General features: G+C 44.0%; 2 protein-coding genes and 2 long non-coding RNA genes across 4 annotated transcripts in view; 2 read left to right on the top strand and 2 right to left on the bottom strand.

Annotated features, from left to right (window-relative positions):
* Positions 1–150: 150 nt before the first annotated feature.
* On the bottom strand, positions 151–4,649 carry LOC115597957. Its single transcript, XR_003987297.1, has 3 exons — positions 4,565–4,649; positions 2,441–2,636; positions 151–535 (listed from the first exon to the last, which is right to left on the bottom strand). It is a non-coding gene; the product is annotated as an uncharacterized LOC115597957 (long non-coding RNA).
* A 1,246-nt stretch (positions 4,650–5,895) lies between these two features.
* CEBPD (CCAAT enhancer binding protein delta) lies at positions 5,896–7,806 on the top strand. The gene has a single exon (XM_030446473.1). It carries the CDS (start codon positions 6,239–6,241, stop codon positions 7,268–7,270), a length of 1,032 nt encoding a protein of 343 aa, XP_030302333.1. The 5' UTR covers positions 5,896–6,238; the 3' UTR covers positions 7,271–7,806.
* Positions 7,807–9,193: 1,387 nt separating this feature from the next.
* SPIDR (scaffold protein involved in DNA repair) overlaps positions 9,194–22,793 on the bottom strand; it is a 201,673-nt gene continuing 188,073 nt past the window's right edge. Inside the window, exons 15-20 of the mRNA XM_030445278.1 lie at positions 20,613–20,811; positions 19,474–19,626; positions 14,574–14,667; positions 12,938–13,052; positions 12,388–12,441; positions 9,194–9,825 (exon numbers count right to left, since the gene is read on the bottom strand). Coding sequence (XP_030301138.1) covers positions 9,694–9,825; positions 12,388–12,441; positions 12,938–13,052; positions 14,574–14,667; positions 19,474–19,626; positions 20,613–20,811 — 747 coding nt within the window. The 3' untranslated portion in view covers positions 9,194–9,693. The remainder of the gene's footprint in view (positions 9,826–12,387; positions 12,442–12,937; positions 13,053–14,573; positions 14,668–19,473; positions 19,627–20,612; positions 20,812–22,793) is intronic.
* Positions 16,562–20,712, top strand: LOC115597863. Its single transcript, XR_003987204.1, has 3 exons — positions 16,562–16,618; positions 18,043–18,137; positions 20,626–20,712. It is a non-coding gene; the product is annotated as an uncharacterized LOC115597863 (long non-coding RNA).

Here is a 22,793-nt window from a genome sequence, read left to right as displayed (position 1 = left end):
GTGTAGGATGTCTTGGTGCATCTTGTTCTTCCACTCTGATATCAATAAAGACAGTGGCACAATGACTAAAGCTTGGCTAGGTGAAGCACTCAGCTTTCACATTGTCACTCTACAACTACGAGAAAGTTAAAACCTAATAAAAAGCCAGATGAAAAGGTTGAGGGGACATTTGGTAATCAAGTGGCTGATCATACAAGGTGTTTAATTGCACTTTTGGCACATACCTCAGATATTTACTGTGTACTTTGACCCCTACCACAGGGGACAAAGTTTAGGTTTACAGTTTAACTTGTTAGGTTCTTCTCATAGAACTTTTGATACCTTCAGCAACTATAGATAAATGTGCACAGCTGGGCCTCCCTCCAGCAACACCTGAGGCTTCCTTGGCCTTGCAGAAGAGGCTGGAGCACATCCCTGCTCTTCCAGGGGAAGAGGATAGTGGTCAACCCTGCCCTGTGTCCTCCTCTCCAATCAGTCCATAGCAAACGCCTCTCAGGCCAGGTGTAAAAAGCCTTGGAGACAGGTGAAAGTAGCCCTAACAGGGAAAAAAAAAACAACAAAAAACAACTAACCAAACAAACAAAAAAACCCAAAACACAAACAACAACAAAAAAAAACTTGGAATGTGTCCAGTACACTTAAAATGGTTAAAAGCTTGGGTTAGACCCTAAAGTAAATGCTATAATGGGAAGCCTCAGCTACATGAGCCCTATTAGTGATGTATTTGCCAAGCTCAGGTGTCACCTAAGGGGCAAAGCACAAAGCTCCTGCGTTTTCCTGAGCAGAAGCACATCCTGTGCAAAGCACTGCAAGTTGCTTTAATGGAGCTTTCCCTGTGCACAAGCCTGAGGACTGATCTGCCAAGAGATACTACCAGGGACATGGGCAAGAAAGTAAGAAATTCTTCACACATTAAGAAATTTTTTCCCATGAGGATGGTGAGACACTGGCACAGGTTGCCCAGGGAAATTGTGGCTTCCCCCTCCCTGGAAGTGTTCAAGGCTGGGTTGGATGGAGCTTTGGTCTAGTGAAAGGTGTCCCTGCCCATGTGTGTGAGTGCTGGAACTAGATGGTCTTTAAGTCTCTTCCAACCCAAACCATTCAATGGTTCTATGACAATAACTTCCAACATATGGAAATCCCAGCTGCTGTCCCCAATGCTGACTGCGGAGTGCTGCTTTCAATAAAGCACAGCAGTTAAATGGGAAGGATGGAGACAGCCCACGGAGCAGCGAGGAAAGTACTGACGCAATGAAAACCTCAAGTTGTTGGGTTCTGTGCTTTATGAGGTGGGTTTGTTTTGCTTCCAGAAAAAAAAAAATAAGATGCTGTGCAGCTCAGAGACTGCTTCAAGTCTCATGATTCAGCGCAAAACTCAGTAACTATCCACAAGGATGGCAGAATATTTCCTTCTCAGATTAAATAACCAGATGTGTACTATATCTGGAAATTCATTAGTTGCATCTAAAAAGTTACATAAACCATTAGCATACAGTCTCAGTAGGGTTTTCTGTAGAATGTGTATAATAATATGAATGTTTAAGCTAGTCCTCACCATCTCAGGCAATCTTACTGTTTCCTTTTAACTAAAAATAATAGTGCTGGGTTGGGATGTTGTACAGCTTCCACATTATTTGCAGGTTGGTTTTCATTTGGGATTTTTTTTTCCTCTTTTAGATGGGACAGGAGAGGGCAACATTCACTCCACCTGCCTATTAAACTCCTAGTAAATGATACTGTGTGAGATTCCATTCAGTGAGGCAGAAGACTTAGCTCTGAGTTTGATCCCATGAATTTAGTTTCTGCAGGAAACTCAGGCAAAACCTGTATTGGGAAAAGATTCAGAGCATCCATGGAAGAGCATGAGAACAGGAGGGGTGCAGGATCTGAGGCAACACTTGGCCTTTTCGGGAGCTTTGGTACATGGAAGATTTAATTTGGCAGCCACTGCCAGGGCTCAAACGCCCACAGGGAAACAGAGCAGAGCTCAAAAGAGCCAAAGAGAAAAATCTTCTTATTTATACAACCGAGATCTTTGGCCCCTAAAAGTGGGATGGCTGCAGGCTGGATCAGTGCAATGAACTGACCCAGGTGAGCACAAGTCATGAGCAAAATACTGCTACAGCAACCCAAGGCATGGGGGAGGCAGGAGCTCTGGCAGAGGTGGGGTGAGGAGGCAGGGAGGGTCCATCCAGCAGGTGGGTTTCTGCTGGTGTAGGAAAGTAACACCAGCCTCAAGGAGGTACTAGCTCTCCCTAGGAGACTTTTGGCAGAGGTTTGTTTTTTTTTTTACTCTCCCCAAATAACTTGCACCTCTTTGTCTGCATGTACCCTTCCCTGGTCAGTCCCCTGGTGCTGTTCTGTTAGCTGCTGAATGAAATTATTATTGCATTTCTGCTGCTTCTTGTGGGGACAAGAAGGAGAAAACCATGCATATTACCTCTCCATCTTTCTTCCCCTTGTCATCTGTCCCTCTGTCACTAGCCAGCCAGCCTTTCCCTGTGAAACCCAGTGCCACAAGGTGCTTCCCCTGGACAAGGTGTTCCTCCCACAGTCCTGCTCTGCAACTGCCTTATCCCAGCTCATGGATCTTCCAGGAACCAGCATCATTCTGGCACAGCCTCAGCCCCATAATTCTGCAAGAGCAGCAAAGGACTCTGTCTGTGGACTCCCCAAGACCAGCCCAGTCTTGCCAGTCTCCCAGCCCCACTGCCCCCAAAAATCCTGCCTGGGATCCCAGAGTTGAGCACACTGGGAGGAGGGGGTGGGGGAAATTAAAGCCATGTTGCAGCATTGCCCCCTTTCCTCACCTTCCCTGGATGGCCTGGCACCCATTTATCAGGGCAAAGTGGGCAGAATTAAAGTGTGGTTTAATCGCTATGCCTGGAGGTCTTGAGGTCCTGGTGCACCTCTGAGTTTCACAGCCAGCACTCTGGAGTAATTTAAAGTTTTGTCTTTTCTCTGCAAAGGTTTATCAGAGAGGTTTATTGTCCTTTCTCTCCAGGCGTGAGCACTCTTCTTTGCTTGATTTGGAGCAGGAACTTCAAACAGGTTTTAGAGAAAATATTCTAAAAACCTGGTGCTCAAAGATTTCTTACTGCCATTTAAAAGTTACTGGAGCCTACGGAGAAGCTGTGATTCAGTGGGTAATGAGCTTAGCAGGATGGGTGAGGGAATCAAGGGCTTGTCTCTGCTTCACTCGGCATGAAATTATCATGCAAATGGGAACAGATTCAGCTGCTGAGATGCCAGACAAATCCACACCAGGAAACGGTTGTAAATTTAATCTTGCCTTCAGCCCAGGGCTTTGGTAAGTGACAAGTATCACTTAGTCACCTGCTCCTAGATGCTTCACTGGAGGTATGCTACCACTTCATACCCTGCAAGGCACATGATGGAACCCCCCCAATATGTGCTCCTAAAATCACAAATCTCAGGCTCAGCAAGAAGACAACCAACTCACCTTCCAGGGGACAGCTCTAACTACTTGGTTTGGGGAAAGAGATGGTGACAGGTCTGGCCACTAGCTCTGAATTTGCCCCCAGGTCCTGGTGACACTATGAGCAAAGCTGCACTCTCCACAACGGGGCAGAGGTGTGACACGGGTGGAGGATACTGGGCCTTACACAGGGCATCCATGCCCAGCAGGGCTCTGGTCACCAAGGGATTTTTGAGAACCTAACTGCTTTCTGGCAGGGTGCCCAGTAGTGGCCCAAGTGAATCCCATCTCTTTTTTGGGGCAATGTGATGGGTATTAAATGAACTTGCTTGGGCTGGTGCCACTTCACACCAACAGCAAGTGATGACCACCTGCCCTTTGGGGCAGGAGGACTTCAGTGAGCTGAAAGGGCAACACACTTCCATATACAAGCAGTTAAATGAGATGCTTTCGAAGACAAATTACAGTTTTCTGGCAATAACAGGTGAGATGCATCACCCTCCAGCAATCAGCAGACCCTGCTGCAGAGCAAGGGGGGGGGGGGGAGAGAGCAGGTTTCTCTGCCTTGCATTTCTGAACCATCCTGCTGTGCTTCCTGCACCCACCTCTCTACACTTCGTGCAGAGAAAATAAGCAGCAAGCGAGGGTCACAGCTCCATGCCAGACAGGCAGGCCAAGGGCAGGTGGCTCAGAGTCATGTGATGTGAATGTACCCCAGTGCTGGAGGGCAGAAAGTGACGTGCAAAAATGGCTTTGGGCATTTTATTTTGCTGACAGTGTGGAAAAGGAAAAAAATTTTGCACAAGGAAAAAAAAAGAAAGAAAGAAAGAAAGAAAAAAAAACAAAAAAGAAAAAAAAAGGACAAAAAATAAGAAAAAAAAAAAAAAAGAAAGAAAGGAAAAAAGAAAAAAAAAGAAAAAAAAAGAGAGAGAGAGAGGGAAAAGCAGCAACCACTTGTGTCGCTGTCAAGTTCAGTGCTCAGTGCTCACGGAGGTAGAGGCTGTTGCATGCTCAGACCCCTGATGAGCAAATCGAACCAGCTTTATTTAAACCTGACATCTCTGCGGGGTTCACTGCAGCGCTGGGGTTAAAAGCCAAGCCGAGCCCCTCCATGTGCAACCTCACCTGCCAGGCACAGCACAGGCACCCTGAGCCCACGAGCCGTCCCACCGGGAGCTTCCAGCCAAAGGGAGAGCTTGTACCAGCGCCGTCCCAACTATTTATGTTAAAACACACACAACCCCCCCCTCGATAAACAGCTGCGTTAAGGCAACAGCTGCGGTAGAGGCAGATGGAGCCCTGCCCAGAGCCAGGCAGCAGGCCCGGCATGACCGGCACGTCCCCACAGTCCCCAAAAAGCCACCTCGGAGCGGGACAGCACTCCGCGGGGCACAGCTTCATGCCAGCACTGTCACCTGAGTGCTGGGCTGAAAAAAATTAGGGGGTGGGGGGAGCTAATCTTATGGAAGCGACGTAAATCCAGCCCGGTGCTCTGGAAAAAAAAATTAAAATAAAAAAAAGTAAAAAATTCTACTTTAATATTTATTTAAAGATGTGTATGTGTGTTTTTCTCTTGCAATCCAGTCAACGGAGCAGCACCTGGGGGTGAAGACAGGGTTTTAACACTGTTTTCTGTGACTGGAAAAACTTCACCTATTCGAAACGAAAATATTTTGATTTCTCTGATACTTGCCAATTTAATAAGTGTAGTTTACTGAATGCAAAGGGAGGGGGTGCATAATTACTTACCCTAAGTTTTAAAAGAGCCTTAACTTCACGGAGACAGCGTGAAGCAGCTCAAGGTGCCTTAAGAGACCCCTTTCCTACTGAAGCATCCTGCAAGAAGAAGCAGACCAAGCGGACACCCTTGGCGAGTGGGTGGATTTCCAACCCCACGGGTAAAGCTGCCCGTGCTCCAGCGGGAGGAGCGAAGCCTCGGGAGGGCGCTCGGGTGATGAGACACGCGTGGGGCGGGCAGCATCTTTCCCCGTACCGCTTCAGCCAAGGCTCTGGCTGGGGAAGTAGGGGCGGGTGGGTGTGTAGGGGAGGAGGGATGCAGCGGGGAGGGGTGGGGGGTGTCAGATGAGCCTTCTCAGCCAGCTTTCCCGTGTGGAAATATTCCAGAAAAAGGGAAAATTAACTCCAAACCGGAGTGTAGGAGGGGACATGGGGGGGTCGGTGCTGGCGTCGGGGCAGCCCTGTCGGGAGGACGGGAGGGTTCGGGGAGAAGGTAGGCGTCCGAAGTGTCTCCTCGTACCCTCCCGTCCCCCCGTGGGGGGCCGCCCCCGATCGCGGCCACCCTTCACCGGGAGGTGGCAGCTCTCCGCGGCGGGAGCCCTGCCTCCGCGACCGCGCACCCCACCCGCTCCCGCCCCCGGGTCCCCGGGGGTGCCGGGAACACTCGTTTCCCCGTCATTGGGGCAGGAGGCGGGGCCGGCGCCGTATAAGAAGGGAGGGAGCGGGCGTTTCGTTCCCAAGTCCAGAGAAGGCTTGTTCCTATCCCCTCTTCCTTATCGCTCAGCATCGGCGGTGACTCCAGCCCGTATCGGCCCCCTCGGGCAGGCGAGGAAAGGCGAGGGACGCCAGCAGGAGCACCACCACCACCCGCAGCGCTACCATCAGTGCCACCAAACGGGACCACTACCACCAGCAGCAGCAGCAGCAGCAGCAGCCGCCCCGTCGCTCCCCACCTGTCCCTGGAGGAGGCGGCCGGAGCAGCGATCGTCGCGGAGCGGCGTCTGGTGCCCGCGACCCCAAGACCCTGCGCCGCGGCCCCGCGGTGCCGCGTCCCGCTCACCCATGAGCGCCGCCGCTCTCTACAGCCTGGACTCCCCGGCATGTTATAAGAGCTGGTGCCAGGAGCCCGCCAACTTTTACGACGCCAAGGTGGGCAGCTGCGGAGGGCCGGGTCCCGTCTGCAAGGCAGGGGCCCGCGGCGGCTGCGGGATGAGCGGCGAGGAGGCGGGGGGCGGCCTGGGGGGCAGCGGCACCAACCTGGCGGAGCTGAGCGCCGCCGCCCCGGCCATGTACGAGGACGAGAGCGCCATCGACTTCAGCTCCTACATTGACTCCATGTCGGCCGTGCCCAACCTGGAGCTGTGCAACGACGAGCTCTTCGCCGACCTCTTCAACAGCAACCATAAGCCCGAGCGGGGCGGGGACTACGGCGAGTACCTGCCGCCGGGCGGCGGCGCCGGCCGCGACCCCGCCAAGGACCTGGGCGCTGCCATGACCACCCTGCTGGGCGCCGAGCCCCGCACCGCCTCCTCCGCCTCCTCCTCCTCCTCCTCTTCCTCCTCCTCCTCCTTCTCCCGCGGCGCCCTGAAGCAGGAGCCGGACTGGAGCGACAGCGACCTTTCCTCCTCCTTGCTGCCCTCGCAGATCGCCACCTGCGCCCAGACCATCATGAACCTGAGCGGGCAGCCCACGCCCCCCACCTCCCCCGAGCCGCCGGGCAGCAGCTCCCCCTCCAGCTGCAGCACCCGCTCCCCGGGACCCGCCGGGGGATCCTCCGGGACGGGGCAAGGGGTCCCGCAGCCGCCGGCCGCCGGCGGGAAGGAGCGCGGCGGGAAGAAGTGCGTGGACAGGTTTAGCCCCGAGTACCGGCAACGCCGGGAGCGCAACAACATCGCGGTGCGCAAGAGTCGCGACAAGGCGAAGCGGCGCAACCAGGAGATGCAGCAGAAGCTGCTGGAGCTCTCGGCCGAGAACGAGAAGCTGCACAAGAAGATCGAGCAGCTCACCAGGGACTTGACCAGCCTCCGGCACTTCTTTAAGCAGCTGCCCAGCGCCTCCTTCCTGCAGCCCGGCACGGGCACCGACTGCCGGTAACCGGGGGGGGAACGGGACAGAGAGACGGACTCCGGGAGACTGTGGATAAATACCTCAGAGGGCCGGGCCGAACCGGACTAGACAGGGCAAGGCCGAGCCGAGCCGAGCCTTTGCCGGGGCCGGGCCAGGAGCGGGGAGGAGGCGCGAAGCCGCGGCGGGACCCTCCGGCCCGCGGCCGCTTTGCTGGATGTTGTAGCGACGTGGGGCGATGCCTGGGTCTTTCACCACGAAACTTGCAAAAAAAAACAAAAACAAAAAAAGGAAAAAAGCTAAATAAAAGCTAAATACCTTTTTTTTTCTTGTTTTCATTGTTTTTCTCTCCCCTTAAATTATTTTTGTAATGGTAGTTTTCGTCTTTTCTACACTTCGCTCATACCGATGCAGCTATGGTACATCTGTTAAAATGATTCAAAAAACCCCATGTATTTTAGACAGTAGGATGAAAAAGAAAAAAACCAAAAGACTGAGCATGCTCGACCTTTTATATCAATTTTTACAGCATTTCTAAGAATAAAAAAAAAGCATTCTAAAATCAACACTGCTCTCGTTTGCTCTGTGTCTTGCAAGCAGCGGCGGGGGGAAGTTGTGCTTCCCAGGAGCTGCTGTCGCCTGGATGGGACGGGACGGGTCGGGACGGGACAGGGGGAGGGCGACTCACGCTGAAACACGGCTCGGAGTGGGGTGGGGGGGTGGGAGCATCATGTGTGAGGAGAAGCCAGGGGGTGAGGTGCACTGAGAGGTGCATTTTGTTCTTTTTTCCCTAAAGCAGTCCAAAGGTGGGAGTAACCAGGACTCCTGCACACGTGGTGGTGACAGGCGGCTTCACCCCGGGGAGCTACAGGGCTGTGCTTGGATGCTGAGTCAGATGCTGCCGCTGAGCTGGGGCCGAGCAGCAGTTCCACGGCAAAGGGGACTCTTCCAGAAACACAGCAATATCTACATTATAATAATAAAATATCCGCACAAGTACAGGAACACCGCTAGTTAGAATTTCTGCTAAAAAAAACCCTATAAGCGGTCTGGGCAAAGCTGCGGTCCTGCGGAGGAGACAGAGCCCCCGGGCCCTTCACCTGGCGGGGCAGCGCTGGCCGCTTGCATTGACCACTGCCGGGGAAACTTGAGGGCAGGCAACAAAGACGGTCTCCGGCTGAGGGAACATTTCACGACAGGTTATGGTAACTTGTCTGGGTTTTGAGAGCGCACGCATAAAGATGTCAATGCCTGCGGGGCACTGGCAGGACGGGAAAACCATCATCAGTCAGTGCGTTCTGAGAGACAGACCCCTTGCTGGTGTTGAAGGGGCTGCTCTGGTTCCATACAGGGCAGTATCCTGTGGGCTGGAATGGGCTGACCGTCCCCTTCCTCCTTCCGAGGAGGCAGATAAGGAGACTGAAAGATTTGGAGGGGGGAAGAAAGGGAAATTCAAAAGTTGGGTCATTCCTGTGGTAATCGTGATGCCTGTTAGAATTTCCACTATGGGTCTCGGCTGCAGGAATGATTTCTGTAGCAACCAGTTTGCTGTTCCTGTTCTGCTGGATGATCATACAGGACCTGTGCAAAACTTCCTCCTGCTCTGAGTCATAAGGGGTTTAAAAATACTGTGAAAGGGAAAAAAAAAAAAATCTAATTTGACTGAACTCTTAGTTTAATTCTTGCATCTCAAACAATGCACACATAGGAATATTTTGGTATTATTTATCTGGTCTGTAATCCATGTACCTGTACAGTCAGGGTGAGGATAGCTACATGACCTACAAAGCAGTTTCCTTGCTGCACCTAATAAAATCTATATAATGAAATGTCCGCCTTGTGGGAAGCTACAGATAACATGGTGCTTCTATGCTGAGTGACTAATTAGCTGTAAAACATTAACGTGATATATGCTTGACACTTCAAAATATCAGCTTTGTTCAAATCTCTGTCTTTATAACATTTATTGCAAGGTGATAACAAACATTACAACTCAGAATTTGTGCACAACGCAGTGTTTTGCAGTCGGTGGTATGTCTGAAATCTGCTGATACAACTCAGCTTAGACAGATGTTTGCAAGGTATTTATTTCAAAAATATCAGTAAAATAATAACCCATCAACACACAATATATACAATATTGAAAAAAAATTTACAACCATTCAAAATCTCCAGTAAAAAGACATTTATATACATAAGTGGCAAACATGCCAAAGAACTGCATTCTTAAATTCTGAACTGATCCAACAAGTAAAGAGTTCAGAAAGTTAAACAGTTTGTTGTTTTTTTTTTTTCAATAGATTTTTTTCAGCACAGTGTGCTTTCTAAATCACAGTTTTAATAAACTATCTTGGTACTTATCACACTTGCATTACACATTATCTGTAGCACAAGTTAGCAGATAACCAGATTACAAAGTCCACAGATACTACAGAAGGTGACCAGAGTTCAGCTCAGTGTCTTGCTGCTGCTTCCAGAAGAACAATTTCCTCCAGTCCGACACAGTCGGGGTGGCTGGTTATGAAGTGGACGTAGCAGCTCAATAACTCCACCTCCTTTCCCAGCACGCTCTGCACCTCATAACTCTGCAGTGATAAAAGCATGTTGATTAAAACAAACAGTCCTGGACATTTTGTTCTAAACAGCAATCGGCTTGGAAGATGCAGAGTTGTGAGGTCCTCTTCCAGAGACAATTTCTTTTTTTTTTTTTTTTTTTAAGGACTCGAAAAGAAAGGTGCATAAAAACTGATGGAAAAAATTAATAATTTGATTTTCAATAATTACATCTTACTTCTGCTTAAACTGCTGGTTGTCTAGCAGGCTTAATAAGACAAAAAATTGAAAAAAAAAAACCAAAACAAAAAACACTATGACTTTGAATTCAGTTTACTGAAGCATACCCTCCACGTGCTCCCTTTACATAGCTTTCTAACACCAGTAGGATTTCACATCTGCTAGCAATGTGTATATATACACACACTACATATCGATCACCCTAGCTAACAGATCCACCAAAGAAAAAAATGTTTTGTAACTCTTTCTGCTCTCCCTTTCAACTTCATGTTACATCATGACCACTGCCACCTCCACAGTCCCTTCTGTTCCATGACCTGACTGGCACTTTATCATCACGAGTTGGGGCTGAGGGCATATGTGGAGATTGCATTCTGTGTGGAGGAGAGGGATGTGAGGCAGGGATGACTTACTCTAAGATGAGAGAGCAGAAGAATCAGTAACACTGAGAGCTGATACCTTGCCCAAGAGGGTCCCTATCTCAGATGGCAAGTTCACAGACATTTCTTTCCTCAATGGGACTTGCCCATGACCACTCTAATAGGCCTATGCCCCCGCTTTCACCTGGGCTGTTGGCACATGGTACAGATATGTGAGGCCCATGTCTCTCCCCTAATTCAAGGTATAAACAACCCTTTATTTATTTAATTTTTTTTTCTGGATTATTTTTACCTCATACCGGTTCTGCAATCCAATTCTCCATGCAGCTGGACAAACAGCTACAGTGGTGCAATGGAAGAGTTGTCACAAGGTAAGGAACAAGAGGCCAGTGGCACTGGTGGCTAAAACCAACCTTCCTGCCAAAAGAGATGATCACAAAGCTGCCTCAAGTGGTGTTTCTTGGGATTAATCTCTCTGTTGAGATGTGCTGCTTTGTAAAAAGCAGCAGTTCAGAGATGGAAACACTTATGAAAGAAAAAAGAAAAAAAATTTTCCCTGCATTTCAGCTGGGGAAAAAATGTTCCTAAGTTGCCAGACTTCTAAACACTAGCATTATAATAACTGAAACACGAAAAAGAGGTTGTTTGAATTCTATTAACTCAAAAAAGGACTACATTTTGTCAGTCTGTAACCAAAACAGACACATCCTGTAAAGCTTAGCAAGACTTAACTGCTATTAAAAGAGGAAACATATTTGGGAATTTCTTTTATCTCATTGCTTAAATGCAATATACTTGCTCCAGCATAAGAAAAATAATCTACCATTTCAGAGAAATGTTCCAATTTAAAAATTATCTGTGAATCCCATTAAAACCATGAAGCATGTAAGAGCAAAATAATAGAAGACTCTGCAAGATAGGCAAGGCAAAAGGACCCCAGTATGTGTCACCTAACTGAAGATACCTACCTGGGATGATTAAACAAGGCAACAAGCTGATCTTTGCCCCCTTCAACGTGCGATGGAGAGGGAGGGATTTCAGGATCCTAACTGGACTTAACCACCCTCTAAAGGTGCTGCTCCTTTGCTGCCGACCATCCGGCAGCCAACACCGAGCAGGCACCTACCTGGGTGCCTCCCCTACCTGTGATAAATCTGGGTCACTGTGCCAAATGTCAGGGTTCTTCTGATATCTCGGATTAAAGGCATAGCTTTTAGTCACAATTACATAAGCTGCACCCGTGGATCCCCACGGAATACACGTGTTTCATTCATACAATTATCAACTATTATCTTGCAGGCGTTTTGCAGATTTCTCTTCTATTACTGCCTGCCAGTAGTTTCATGGCTATGCTGTTAGAAATTAGTTGGGGTTCATATAAGGCTTTAGAAGACCACTGTGAAAAGGTGGAACTGTATCTTTGCTGTCTTTGGATCCACATCCAGAAAGTGAGAGTAAAGCCCAGCGCTGTGCATCACAGCTCTGGATGCCTGGACATCGTGCTATCTGCTGATAACCCTGCAGATCTGCAGCTGAGCTACAGCTGTCTGCACGCTCCATCTGTGGCACCCCTCTCCCAGAAAGGAGGGTGTCAGCCTGATGACAGTCATGCAACAGCAGGGCATCAGCAAGTGGAAGGTGGGACTGTCAAAGGGCTCAGTCCACTCAAATCCCAGGCTGGATATGAGAAAAAAAATTCATTTCTTAGTGAAAGCTCCTGCTGCTCCCAGTGCAGTTCTGAAAACAGGCTGCCTGGAAAAACAGAACCTTCATCCCTGGAGGTTTTTGAGATCCTGTGAGCCAAAATCATGGATGACCTGTCCATGCTTTGGCAAGAGCCCTGTGTGAGGGGTAGGTCAGATGATGGCCTCTGAGAGTCCCTTCCATTTCTATGATGTATTGTGCCACCTGTACTCAGCTTCTACAGGAAGGTTTGCAGTTCACCTTTCTTTCATCAATACTCATTGTACCTACCCCATCCTCACTGGGAGAGGACATCAGGAGAGAAGAGATTGTCCCTTGTAACAGCTGGAATGAGAAAATGAACAGGTTTAGTTCATAACAAAAACCTTATGTATTCCAAGATGTTCTGTTTGCAGGTTAGAGCAGTCACACTGAACAAAGATTTATCATTTTTTTATAGAATGATTTTGTTTCTCTGTCCAAGAAACCTGAGGAGAGGTGACACAAAAGATGTTCAGAATGAGAGTCTAAAAATATATATTTCTTTTAGATTGTGGAGACTGAGGTTACCCAAGGCCCAGCCCAATGAAGTCCTTCAGCTGGACCATAAACCTGTTTGCAAACCTCAGGGTGAACTCAATGACTGCACTATTTGAGTAAGATCTGGGAACTGGGTCCTTAGTCCAGTGAAATGCCATCTTAGTAACAGATTAAATTATGGGATAGTCTGACATCTTTTAGTTTTTCTTCTGACAGAGCTGTTTATAGAAGTCTGGCTTACAGCACCTATGTACTAAATACACTATGTACTCAGTGCATGAAAGCTCATTTTATGCCATACCTTTACTTTTACTCTACTTTGAGCTCGGGATGGACAACTCAAGAAGACTTCCAGTTGCATTTTCAAAACTGGTGAAATGACAACTTCAGAGCACTCGTTGCAATACAACAATCTTCTGAAACATGCAAATAACAGTGAAAAAACACAGAGAAATGGAAAAGCAATCAGTTATAAAACACACAAAAAAAACCCCCAGCAAGCTTACCCTCCAAAATACTTTTCTGATAGACTTCTAGTAGGAAAATCCTGGTAGAGATTCAGTTGATAATAGCAAACAGAGCTTTTTCATTGAGACAGCTCAGTAACTCTCTTGGAAGACCTAAGCTCTTCTAGCAAAAGGATCTTCCTTTTGTAAGTTTTGGCAACGTGGGTGGGGGTTTGCTATTTATAGTCACCCAACTTAAACAAATATTAATCTTGTAGACTTCTAAAAGTTATGTCAAATGAAAATTTGTAGTATATATTTGGCCCACGTGGCTTATTGATTTAGGCCTGTGTTCAGCAAATGTACAATGTTTTCAGCACACACTTAAGTTATATGCATAGAATTAAGCTCAGCTAATAAGTGCTTGTTGGAATAATGCCTTAAACAAATATTGATGCTAAATTATTTTCCAAATGAAGCAAAAGCGTCCTTCACAGTAGAGATTTTTTTTCATTGAACTGCACTACTATGTGAACATAGACACATCCTTATTTTTTGCATGATAGTATGATACTGAACAACTTTTTTTTTTTTTCCCAACCTTTTTTCCCCTGGAGGCTATACATAATGAAGCATCAGTGGTAAAGCCTCTCATGTTTAGAAAAATATTATCTATTTCAGTGGATCAAACCCACCCAACTTGTCCTTAAGCTTTTCATAAGCTTTTCCAGTAGAAAGAACCCCCCTTTCCTTCTTTTAACACTCTGACTGGTCTCTTTATCCTTTTGTGGTTTTATCCCATCAGGTATCTGGCTAAGCAAGCTGGAAGAGCAAGAGCAAGCTGTCTGAGCAGCTGAAGGGGAGGCTCTCCAAGAGCATGCCAGAATGATGCAGGTTTAGCATTTCAGGTGGTAACAGGTCCTGTAGGATCAGTCTTTACATTTAGGACAGTCATACTCCCAGCATTATTCAACATCCTTTTTAGAACAGTTATAAATTCAATAGGTCTGAAACTCAACTCTTTCACACTTAGGGAAATTACATCAAAGATCAAAGTTCAATATAAAAAAGAGGTACAAGAATTGGGGGTACAAGAGGGTTACAAGGTAGGGTGGAAAACACAAGAGGCTACTTTCAAAGAAGCTTAAAATCAGACCCATGATTTATGTGGCTGTTTATTAAAACTAATATTATAATGCAGTGGGACAATGCAATGGGCTATGAAATCTTTATGAGCAATGCTTTAAGATTAGTTTGAAAAAAGATGTGATAACTACAAATTCAAACCAATTCATATCTACTTGTATCTTTCTTAATAAATTAATCTAACAGTGTGGGCTTTATCAGTTCATCAGCAATATAAATACTACGTCTTAGTTCTAGGAAGGAACAAAGTGCAGCCTGTGCCTGCAGGAATCATTGCATCATCTACTGCTGTTACAGCTACATCTGCAGAACACCTGGAGTGCTCTGGAGCATGCTGACTCTCACCTGTCCTGGGGACACAGTTCCAACTTTCCATTGCCACATCTGTTGCATGTAGGCCAGGAGAAAGCAGTGCTCTCGTTAACTCCAACAATAGTACCTGCAGAAGATGAAATTCTTAGAAAATACCAAAAGTAAGCTAGAAAACACAGCCACTCCTGGCTTCACAGCAAGCCTGATCCTTTCTGACTCTCAGCCTAAGATTAAGATTGGTCTGAGCAAGCATCAGCTTTTCCAACCATCTCACTCTCTTTCTGCTTCACCCCTCCAACAAGGGATAACAGATTGGGTGAGTGTGTTACATTCTAAGAATACCAGAAGGTAGATCATTGATAATTAACTTTTCAGTTTCAGTTACTTATGTTTTGGTTTTCTTATTGTCTTTCTGATTTGTTTTTGTTTATTTGTTTTCTTTCTCATCCTCTGGTGTTTCCTTGGCAATAAATTGGCATAAAAATCACATGGTCAGATAGCTTGATATGGATATTTAGGAAACATCAACCAATGAGAAGACCCAGTGCCTTTCAAAAACAACTATGCTGGTTAAATTCCATTAACAATCGAGTTATTCTTCATTTATACTGATTTAATAGAGATTAGATCTGGCCCACAGATTTCAGCGTGTGCCTAAGAAAGGAATGCCAAAGACACTTTGGACTAATACAAAGGGCCTTGCTAGTTTTGGCAAGAAAAAATATATTCAGAGTTTTATGAGAAGCCAATAAAAAGTGTATTATGTTTTATGGTAATGATATGCTGAAATTATGAGCATTGTTTATGGAGAAAATACTTCTGTGCATTTTGAAGTGTACAAAGTGGATCACCTGTAAGAATGAAAATACATAAACTAGGCCCTTACTGGCACAACACAACTAAAAATGCCAGCTTCTGTTGAGTGGGAGTCTCATGGGTTCATACTGTATTCAATGAAAAAAACTCTTGGATAGCAGGGAGCATTTACACTGTCTGGTCTGCAGCACAGGTTATTAATCTCCTGCTTTCCTAGTTCTTCTGGAAGAAGGCCTGACAGAAGGAGGGAACTAAGCATGAACAACAAAACTGTAATTTTCCTTGGGAACTCAAAGGACAGCAAGTCTGGACATCAGGAAACCTCCTAAAATACAAAATTTATGACACAGTTTCTATGCATATAATGAAACCACATGGGTTTCACTGACAGAGTAATCAATTCTGTGCATTTAATCCTTTGGATTGTTACAGGAATGACCTCGATTCTTCAGTTTTTGTGATAAACCTGGAGTTTCCACCAGCACAGGCTACTACATTGTAGTGGCTTTCTGCCACAGTAGGTGCATGTTTCTCTTTTTCATGGAAAAGAAAAGCTACCAGTTAGTTTGTTGAATATGTGTACTTTTTCATTAAAAGGATAAATTAAACAAAGGGTCTTTTCTGACAGATCTCTTTTTCTCTCAGCCTTTTAACTTTCCCTCAGTTATGTGCCACATATGTGCAACTGCAGGATGCCACTGCACAAGTAACACAAGTACGTGTGAAAAAAATGAATCAGGATTATTCTAAGGAGATTCTGTCTGGAGATGTTTATTTTGATGACAACATAAAGAGTTCCCTCAGAAAAATACCCCAGAAATCACTGCAGTCAGAATAAATGCAACAGATCTAATAATCTAGCCACAAATTGTGCAGCCTGCATGCAAAGTGGTTTCTCAGGGTTAAGCTGCTAAACAGCTGAACATCTTTGTCTAGAGTCTAGATTTTGCTTAATGTTCAGAAACCTCTTGGATATTCTGCCAAAATCCTCCTTTTAAATGGAAACACACTTAGACAATTTTTTATTTTTACCTCTAGTCTATTTATATGGGTTGTGGCTGACATCATTAAGAAGAGACTGGTACAAGGACAGCACCTGGAAAAACAGTCTCTGATGAGGAATGCAAAGAAGGGCTGAGGATTAAAAGTAAAACTCTGGCTGAAACGTTCAAAAAATGAACGTGTGCATTTCTTTTTTTCCAATCGGTTACCCCAGTTAATGGACAGGAAGGGGAAAAGTTCAATCAGAAAGAGAAACCTAGGTAAGGTGATTGACCCTATTTTATTTGCACTTTTAGGAGAGAAACTAAAAAAAATAACCATAAATATGAAAATTTCATGTCAAAATTTAGTCACTGGTAGTGAGCCATATTCTAGGCAAATACCATTAATCAACTAATGTGTAAGAGGAAAAACAGTTCCATGCAGTAAAGAACTTCCAACATTGAAGTCATCCTGATGGCTACTATACAGCAAAATGAGGTTAGAAATTACTTTTCAATGCATAGTGATAAGAAAATAAATATATTAACCTTGAGCTCACAGGTGAGAACCACAGACCCATCTTTTTAGAAAAATAAACTTTCCAGTAGAAAGCAACCACAGGTTTCACTCATCTGTTGAAGAGAACTCACTCTGTCCCAGAGCTGATAATTCTTGACCTCCCTAAAAAAAAGATTTCTGACAAACTCAGGGGCTCTGTTTGGACTGCAACAATGTCCTTTTCAATGGGGAAGAAATCCCTAAAGTTCATACAGACCAAACTTCTGCTCCAAGCTGGGCCAGTTTTCAAGTTGCACCAGGTTGCTTGGAGCCCAGCTTGGAGCAGGAGTTTAGACTGGAGAAACTTCAGGGTTTCCTTCCAACCCAACTGACACTATTTATACACCTTACAAAAAAACCCCCCAAAGAACCCAAATCAAACCAAAACCAAACCAAACCCAAAAGCCCCTGTTTTCAACCAAAAATCCAGCAGGCAGCATGGCCTATGTCCCTCCCCAGTCCCACCACTCCTGGATGCTCTGATGCTGTGCCCAATCGCTGTACCTGTGGATGGGGAAGTGAATGACCACCTGCATTTTTCATGGGTTAAAAAGAAGTTTTTCTAGGAAAGGTTGAGCTTGCTAAACCCCTGAGTGCCAGGGGGAACAGCCATGACTGCAGAGGAACAAAAAGAAGCACTGCTTCAAGAAGGGGTAGAATAAAGCTTTTGCAGCCTCTGTAAGTGTTAGGTGAGAGGACGCCCACATACATAGGTGACCAAAAGCTCAGGAAGTGAAAGGAGGACACAAAGAGAAAGAATGAAGGAGGTAAAACTGCTTCTCATTGAATGCCAGACTAACAGCTCTCAGAGTTAAGAGAAAGAGACAGGAAGTAAATTTCAGAGACAATAAATTTTCCTTCATGGGTTACTCCATCAAATACCTATGCTCTCACCAACAAAGTAGGGTTAATGCTATTTTCATATAGGACTCATTTCACTTCTTCAGTAGAAAGACATGGGCAGTAACAACCTCACTTCCACTGGATATATATCTCAATGCTATTAAGAAATTTTAGTCACCAATAAAAGTGAGAGTAATGGTACAGATAGCATTAGCATTGGTATAAAGAAGACACTTTATATTCTACATTGGTACAGCAGTGTGGGAACACACTGGTAACAGCTACCCTGGACAGATTTCAGGTGAAGCAAGACACAGCTGTAAGGTTAATGTCTCCTTTTGTCCTTCCATCTGTAACACAGGAGAGGGAATGTGTGACACCTCCCATATGTGTAAAGTAAGTACTTGTTGACACAGTAGATGAGAAAGGTGTATTTTCTTTGCTTTACTGGATAATGCAAGGACAGAAGAATGTTTGCTTTATCCTACTAGAAACACTGTCAATGGGACTAAAGAAGGCAGGCACTTCTCATTCTTAGTTACAGAATGAAGAGTGGAGAAATGATAATTCTTAGCATCACTACTGAAGGGGATAAAAGAAAAGCAAGAAGTATTCCACACCCAATGACAGTAGTTTCTTTCAAATAACTCCCAATATTGATGTGAGATGTACATAACAAGCAAGGCTTTGAGTGAAGTGCTTCAAGTTGTGCTTGTTTTTCATTATGCAGTGTTAACAGTTCAGGATTTGTCACTGCAAGGTGCTCACTTATTAATCACAGAGGCACTGCTAACTTGTGGCTTTACCTTAGGAGAGGGTGTTTAGTAACAGCTTGGCGTGGTTTCAAAATGTCTTTTCAGTGCATCACCCTACAGCTGGACAGATTAATTTGTAGCCATTATTTGCTATTATTTTAAAGCTCATTTCAAATGCTTCAGTGAATAGTTGAAGGTATAAACATAAAACAGTATCAAGAATTCTCTACAGGAGCTCCTGGAATCATAGGAGTTAAATTAAGAAAGGAAATTGTCCTTAAAAGCCAAGAGTCACTGGGCTTTTAAGGACTTTTCCCTATAGGCAGTCTACAGCTGGGAGGTTTAGGCTGACTGGACAAAGCATCAGAAAATACACAGAAGGAAATGTTTCTGCATGATTAGGAAATGTCAGAAAATACTTTGTACGAAGTGTTTCTGCATGGTTAGTGGTAGGGCTGAAATATTAGACACAGCAATGATCCAAAGTGGCTGGTGAGCAAATATTGGCCAAGTTATGCTAGATGACTATGGTGAAATATTAAATTGCCCCACTGCAGCAAAGCTCCAGGGAAATCAGACACTAAGCCCTACCATTCAGGATCTGGCTAACATATCTGATCCATCTGCCTAAAAAATATTGTTATACCTTACTGCTGCCAACATCAACAAGGCTGGTGTGAACAGAAGGCTCCTGAAAGAAGATGGCGATGGAAGGAATATAAACATAATAAAACAGGTTGTGCATCAGAAATTTATTCTGGAGTGTGAGTGAGTGAGTGGGTGCAGAGCCTGGCTAGCAAATAGCAAAACAGAGACCAAAAAGAAGTATGAAAACTTAAATATACTCATGACCCCCAGTAATACTGAGCTTTTCTATCCTTCCACACTATTCATGCGAGAAATCAATATGAAGACCTGAAAGATTAAAGTAAGCACAAATAATTAACCGTATTAATTTCAAGAAGGGCCATACAAACCTCTTACAGCACAAATGGAGTTGGCCTGTGTTGTAGAATCCAGCTCATCGAGTCTGACAGGGCCAGTCAGCTCACTGAGGTCAGCACCGGCAGCCGAGCACAAAAGAGGCTTTTGTAATAAGAGAACAGTACGTTCAACACAAATAATCCTACCTGCCAACAAAGACATTTCAACTCAGTACAGTAACAAGGAAAAAGGTGACCATGTTAATTGCCATGGCCAATAAAGACAACCATCTTTGCCAGCTACTAAGCAGATGGATAGACTCCATCAGATTTTCTCAGTGACAAAATATTTTGCTTTCAGGGATACATGCATGGTGCTCTTGTTACACTTTGTGACTCCCAAGGGAAAAAAAAAAAAAAAAAAAAGATGTTTTAAAAATTTGAACATGGCAGAAGGGAGTCCAGCTCCATTCTGATTGCATTGCACCTTGCTCCCCACAAACACAGCATTACCCTCTCCTCCCTAGTAATAAGATCGGGCACACCTGCAGGTTGTCTTATTTTGTCTCAAAGATTAGAAAGAGAAATTTATTCTCCAAAGAAGAGATGTTTGCCTCAGCACACATAGCCATTTACACAGGTGGTGAAAGCTCACAGCTAAGACAGTAGAGGAGTTGTAAAAGTTCTGTGTCTAGGGACACTGAAATCTCTATATCAATCCTCCTTTTAAAGGTACTAAACTGTAGGAAACAGGTTTCTGCAAGGATATAAAACAAAAAAACCCCAAAGTTTCTTAATATTTCAACCATTTCAGTTGGAAGGGACCTACAATGATCATCTAGTCTTACTGTATTTGAGTCTTCTGTCAGATAGTAAATTTGATTGACACTGGTCATTAGATTCAACAGCCATCAAGAAAGACTGACAGAAATATAGGTGGATATACAGCAAGACCACTGAATTTTCTCCTTTACTTGGGAGATCAAGGAAAAAGAATGTAAAAAAAAACCAAAACCCCACCTTCTGGGAAAGCTCTAATTACAACTGCTTTCAAATTTCTTTCCAGAAACTCTCAACTTCTCATTTTCATCTGAGTATGAAAGTGTCTGTAGACCACATATTGCAGTGCTAGAGATAGGGATGCTACTTCAGTTTGATTCCAGCTGCTTCAGAGCCCTGTGTGAAGCCCTTACCCTTTCCCCACAGAGCATCCCTGAAGAAGACAAGTGGTGAGGCAGCACTGAGGGCTTCTCTGATTTCTGTGCTGAGAACACAGGATGCAGCAACTGACACAGCAACAACTTTTGGAGTGCTGTGAGCTGTATTTTGTAACGTGGAGTCAGTCACAAACAACCAAATCTCTCTCTGATTTACAGGAACACTCTGTTTTGTCTACAATTAAAAAAAAAGAAAAAAAAAAGATACAAAATTCAAATGCAGTTGTTCATTTTTAGCAGAAGGAAAGATTAAATTAACATCCCTGTATGTAAAACACTATGAAAAACAACAGGAATTATTTCATCTTGGACCCATTCAGGATAATGAATTTTTCATTACTCCTTACTGCAGATACAAACACCTCTCTATCTTAGATTAACTTTCTGAGGTTGACCCACTGTGATCTTGGCTTTGCCTCTATCATCTATCCTGCTTTATCATAACTTATTTGGATTGTACTAGGGATTTGAAAATGTTTTTGAGTTAGAAAATATTATATGCTGCATATACATTATATTATATACCATATACATATAGATGTATAAAAATTAATTGCTAGTATTTATGAACAAAAACTTTTATAATTTGTCTCTTAAAAAAATAAAAAAAGGCTAATGATACTACTAGTATTATTCCTGTATGAGCAAAATTTCCATGTAGACTGTTATCTGATTCCCAAGAGCACCAGTCCTTGGCTAACAGCTACTGCAAGTTACAAAGCTGGAGGTTTTTTTCTTTCTGTTGAACAAGCATCTCTAAATATTTGATTGATGCCCAAGAAATAGGAAAGTAGGTAACTCGTAAGTAAGAGAGATAAGAATCTGCAATGACAATGGAATTTTTCTGCCTGGGACCAGTATAAAATATATGTGACTAAATTAATGAGATTAATGCCTATCACAACTACTGATGTCATTATCAAAATACTTATATTTCATCTTAGCCTCCATATCTGAAAATAACTTCCAGAAACTCAGTAGTGTTTTTTTCACTTTTCACATTGGCATGATGAACAAGACAGACTAGACAGTCATTACCTACACATCAGTGCTTGTTCCAGGGTCAGATGGGTTACAATTTGACAATTTATGCTTTTCTTCTTTTTTTTTTTTTTTTTTTTTTTTTTAAACAGCTTTAATAAAATCTGTGTGTGTCTGTGAATTTTCCCATACTCTAGAGGAAAGTGGTTTAATAACATGGCCTATTTCATATTTACCAGTCCAAGCATTTTTAAGATTCTAATATGAAATATTTAACTGAGATGAAATTGCTTGCTTAATTTAAAAAAGTTTTTTGTTACTATTTTTAATTAGTCTGCTGATTAGAAACTTACTTAAAACACTTAAATGAAAATTAAACACCCCAATGGCTGGAGAGATACACATCACCTAAATATTTTATTCTCAAAATTGCATATCTCTAGTGTAAGCTAACGTAACGAGAACCCCAACTATGTGTCTTTGGTTGATTTCAAACCTTGAAGCAATTAAACACTCTAAAATTAGCTTTTTGTTCAGCAGCTCTTAGGACAAATGCAGTCACTGTAAATAATGACAGGGAAAATTTGTGACTGAGATATTATAGTTGTGCCTTAATGCAATATATGCTGCCTACTGTGTTGCTGCTGCTTCTTTGTCTGATAACTACGTCCCTTTGAGTACCTCCTCAGTATAGATAGCACTAGGACAGCTTCTAAGAAAGAATTTTTACAGCTGTCCCGTGAGAATTACTAACACATTAAAAGTTGGCTTTCAGGAGAATCATCCAAAAAAGTAAATCATAATAACAGCAAAAATCACAAGTTAGTATAAAATCATCATCTTGCTATGTGTGACAATTTGTTCTGAACAGAGAGGACACAACAAATAACAGCAGGATTGAGTTACAAGGAAGGACAGCTCCTTAACCACAGATGGAATATATTTCCTCATATTCCTTCTGTACTGCAGTACAGATTCTGAGCAATAATAAAAGGATATTTCCATTCCCCCTTCTCATAAATGAAGTATCTCAGAATACTGTAGCTACGTAGAAGAAATACTATTTTTAAAGAACATTTGAATTAGCTGATATGGCAGATTATTTAATAATAATAATAATAAATCTGCAAAATAAACCAAATCATAGTCCCTTCCTCACTTATTATAACTTGATGG

Source organism: Calypte anna, chromosome 2 (assembly GCF_003957555.1).
Source record: "Calypte anna isolate BGI_N300 chromosome 2, bCalAnn1_v1.p, whole genome shotgun sequence".
In the NCBI taxonomy this organism is placed as follows: Eukaryota; Metazoa; Chordata; class Aves; order Apodiformes; family Trochilidae; genus Calypte; species Calypte anna.
This window is presented reverse-complemented; position numbering and strand designations above follow the sequence as displayed.

Bases quoted from the DNA above. Each gene is read 5' to 3' on its own strand.
- CEBPD (XM_030446473.1), top strand. From the start codon at position 6,239: ATGAGCGCCGCCGCTCTCTACAGCCTGGACTCCCCGGCATGTTATAAG.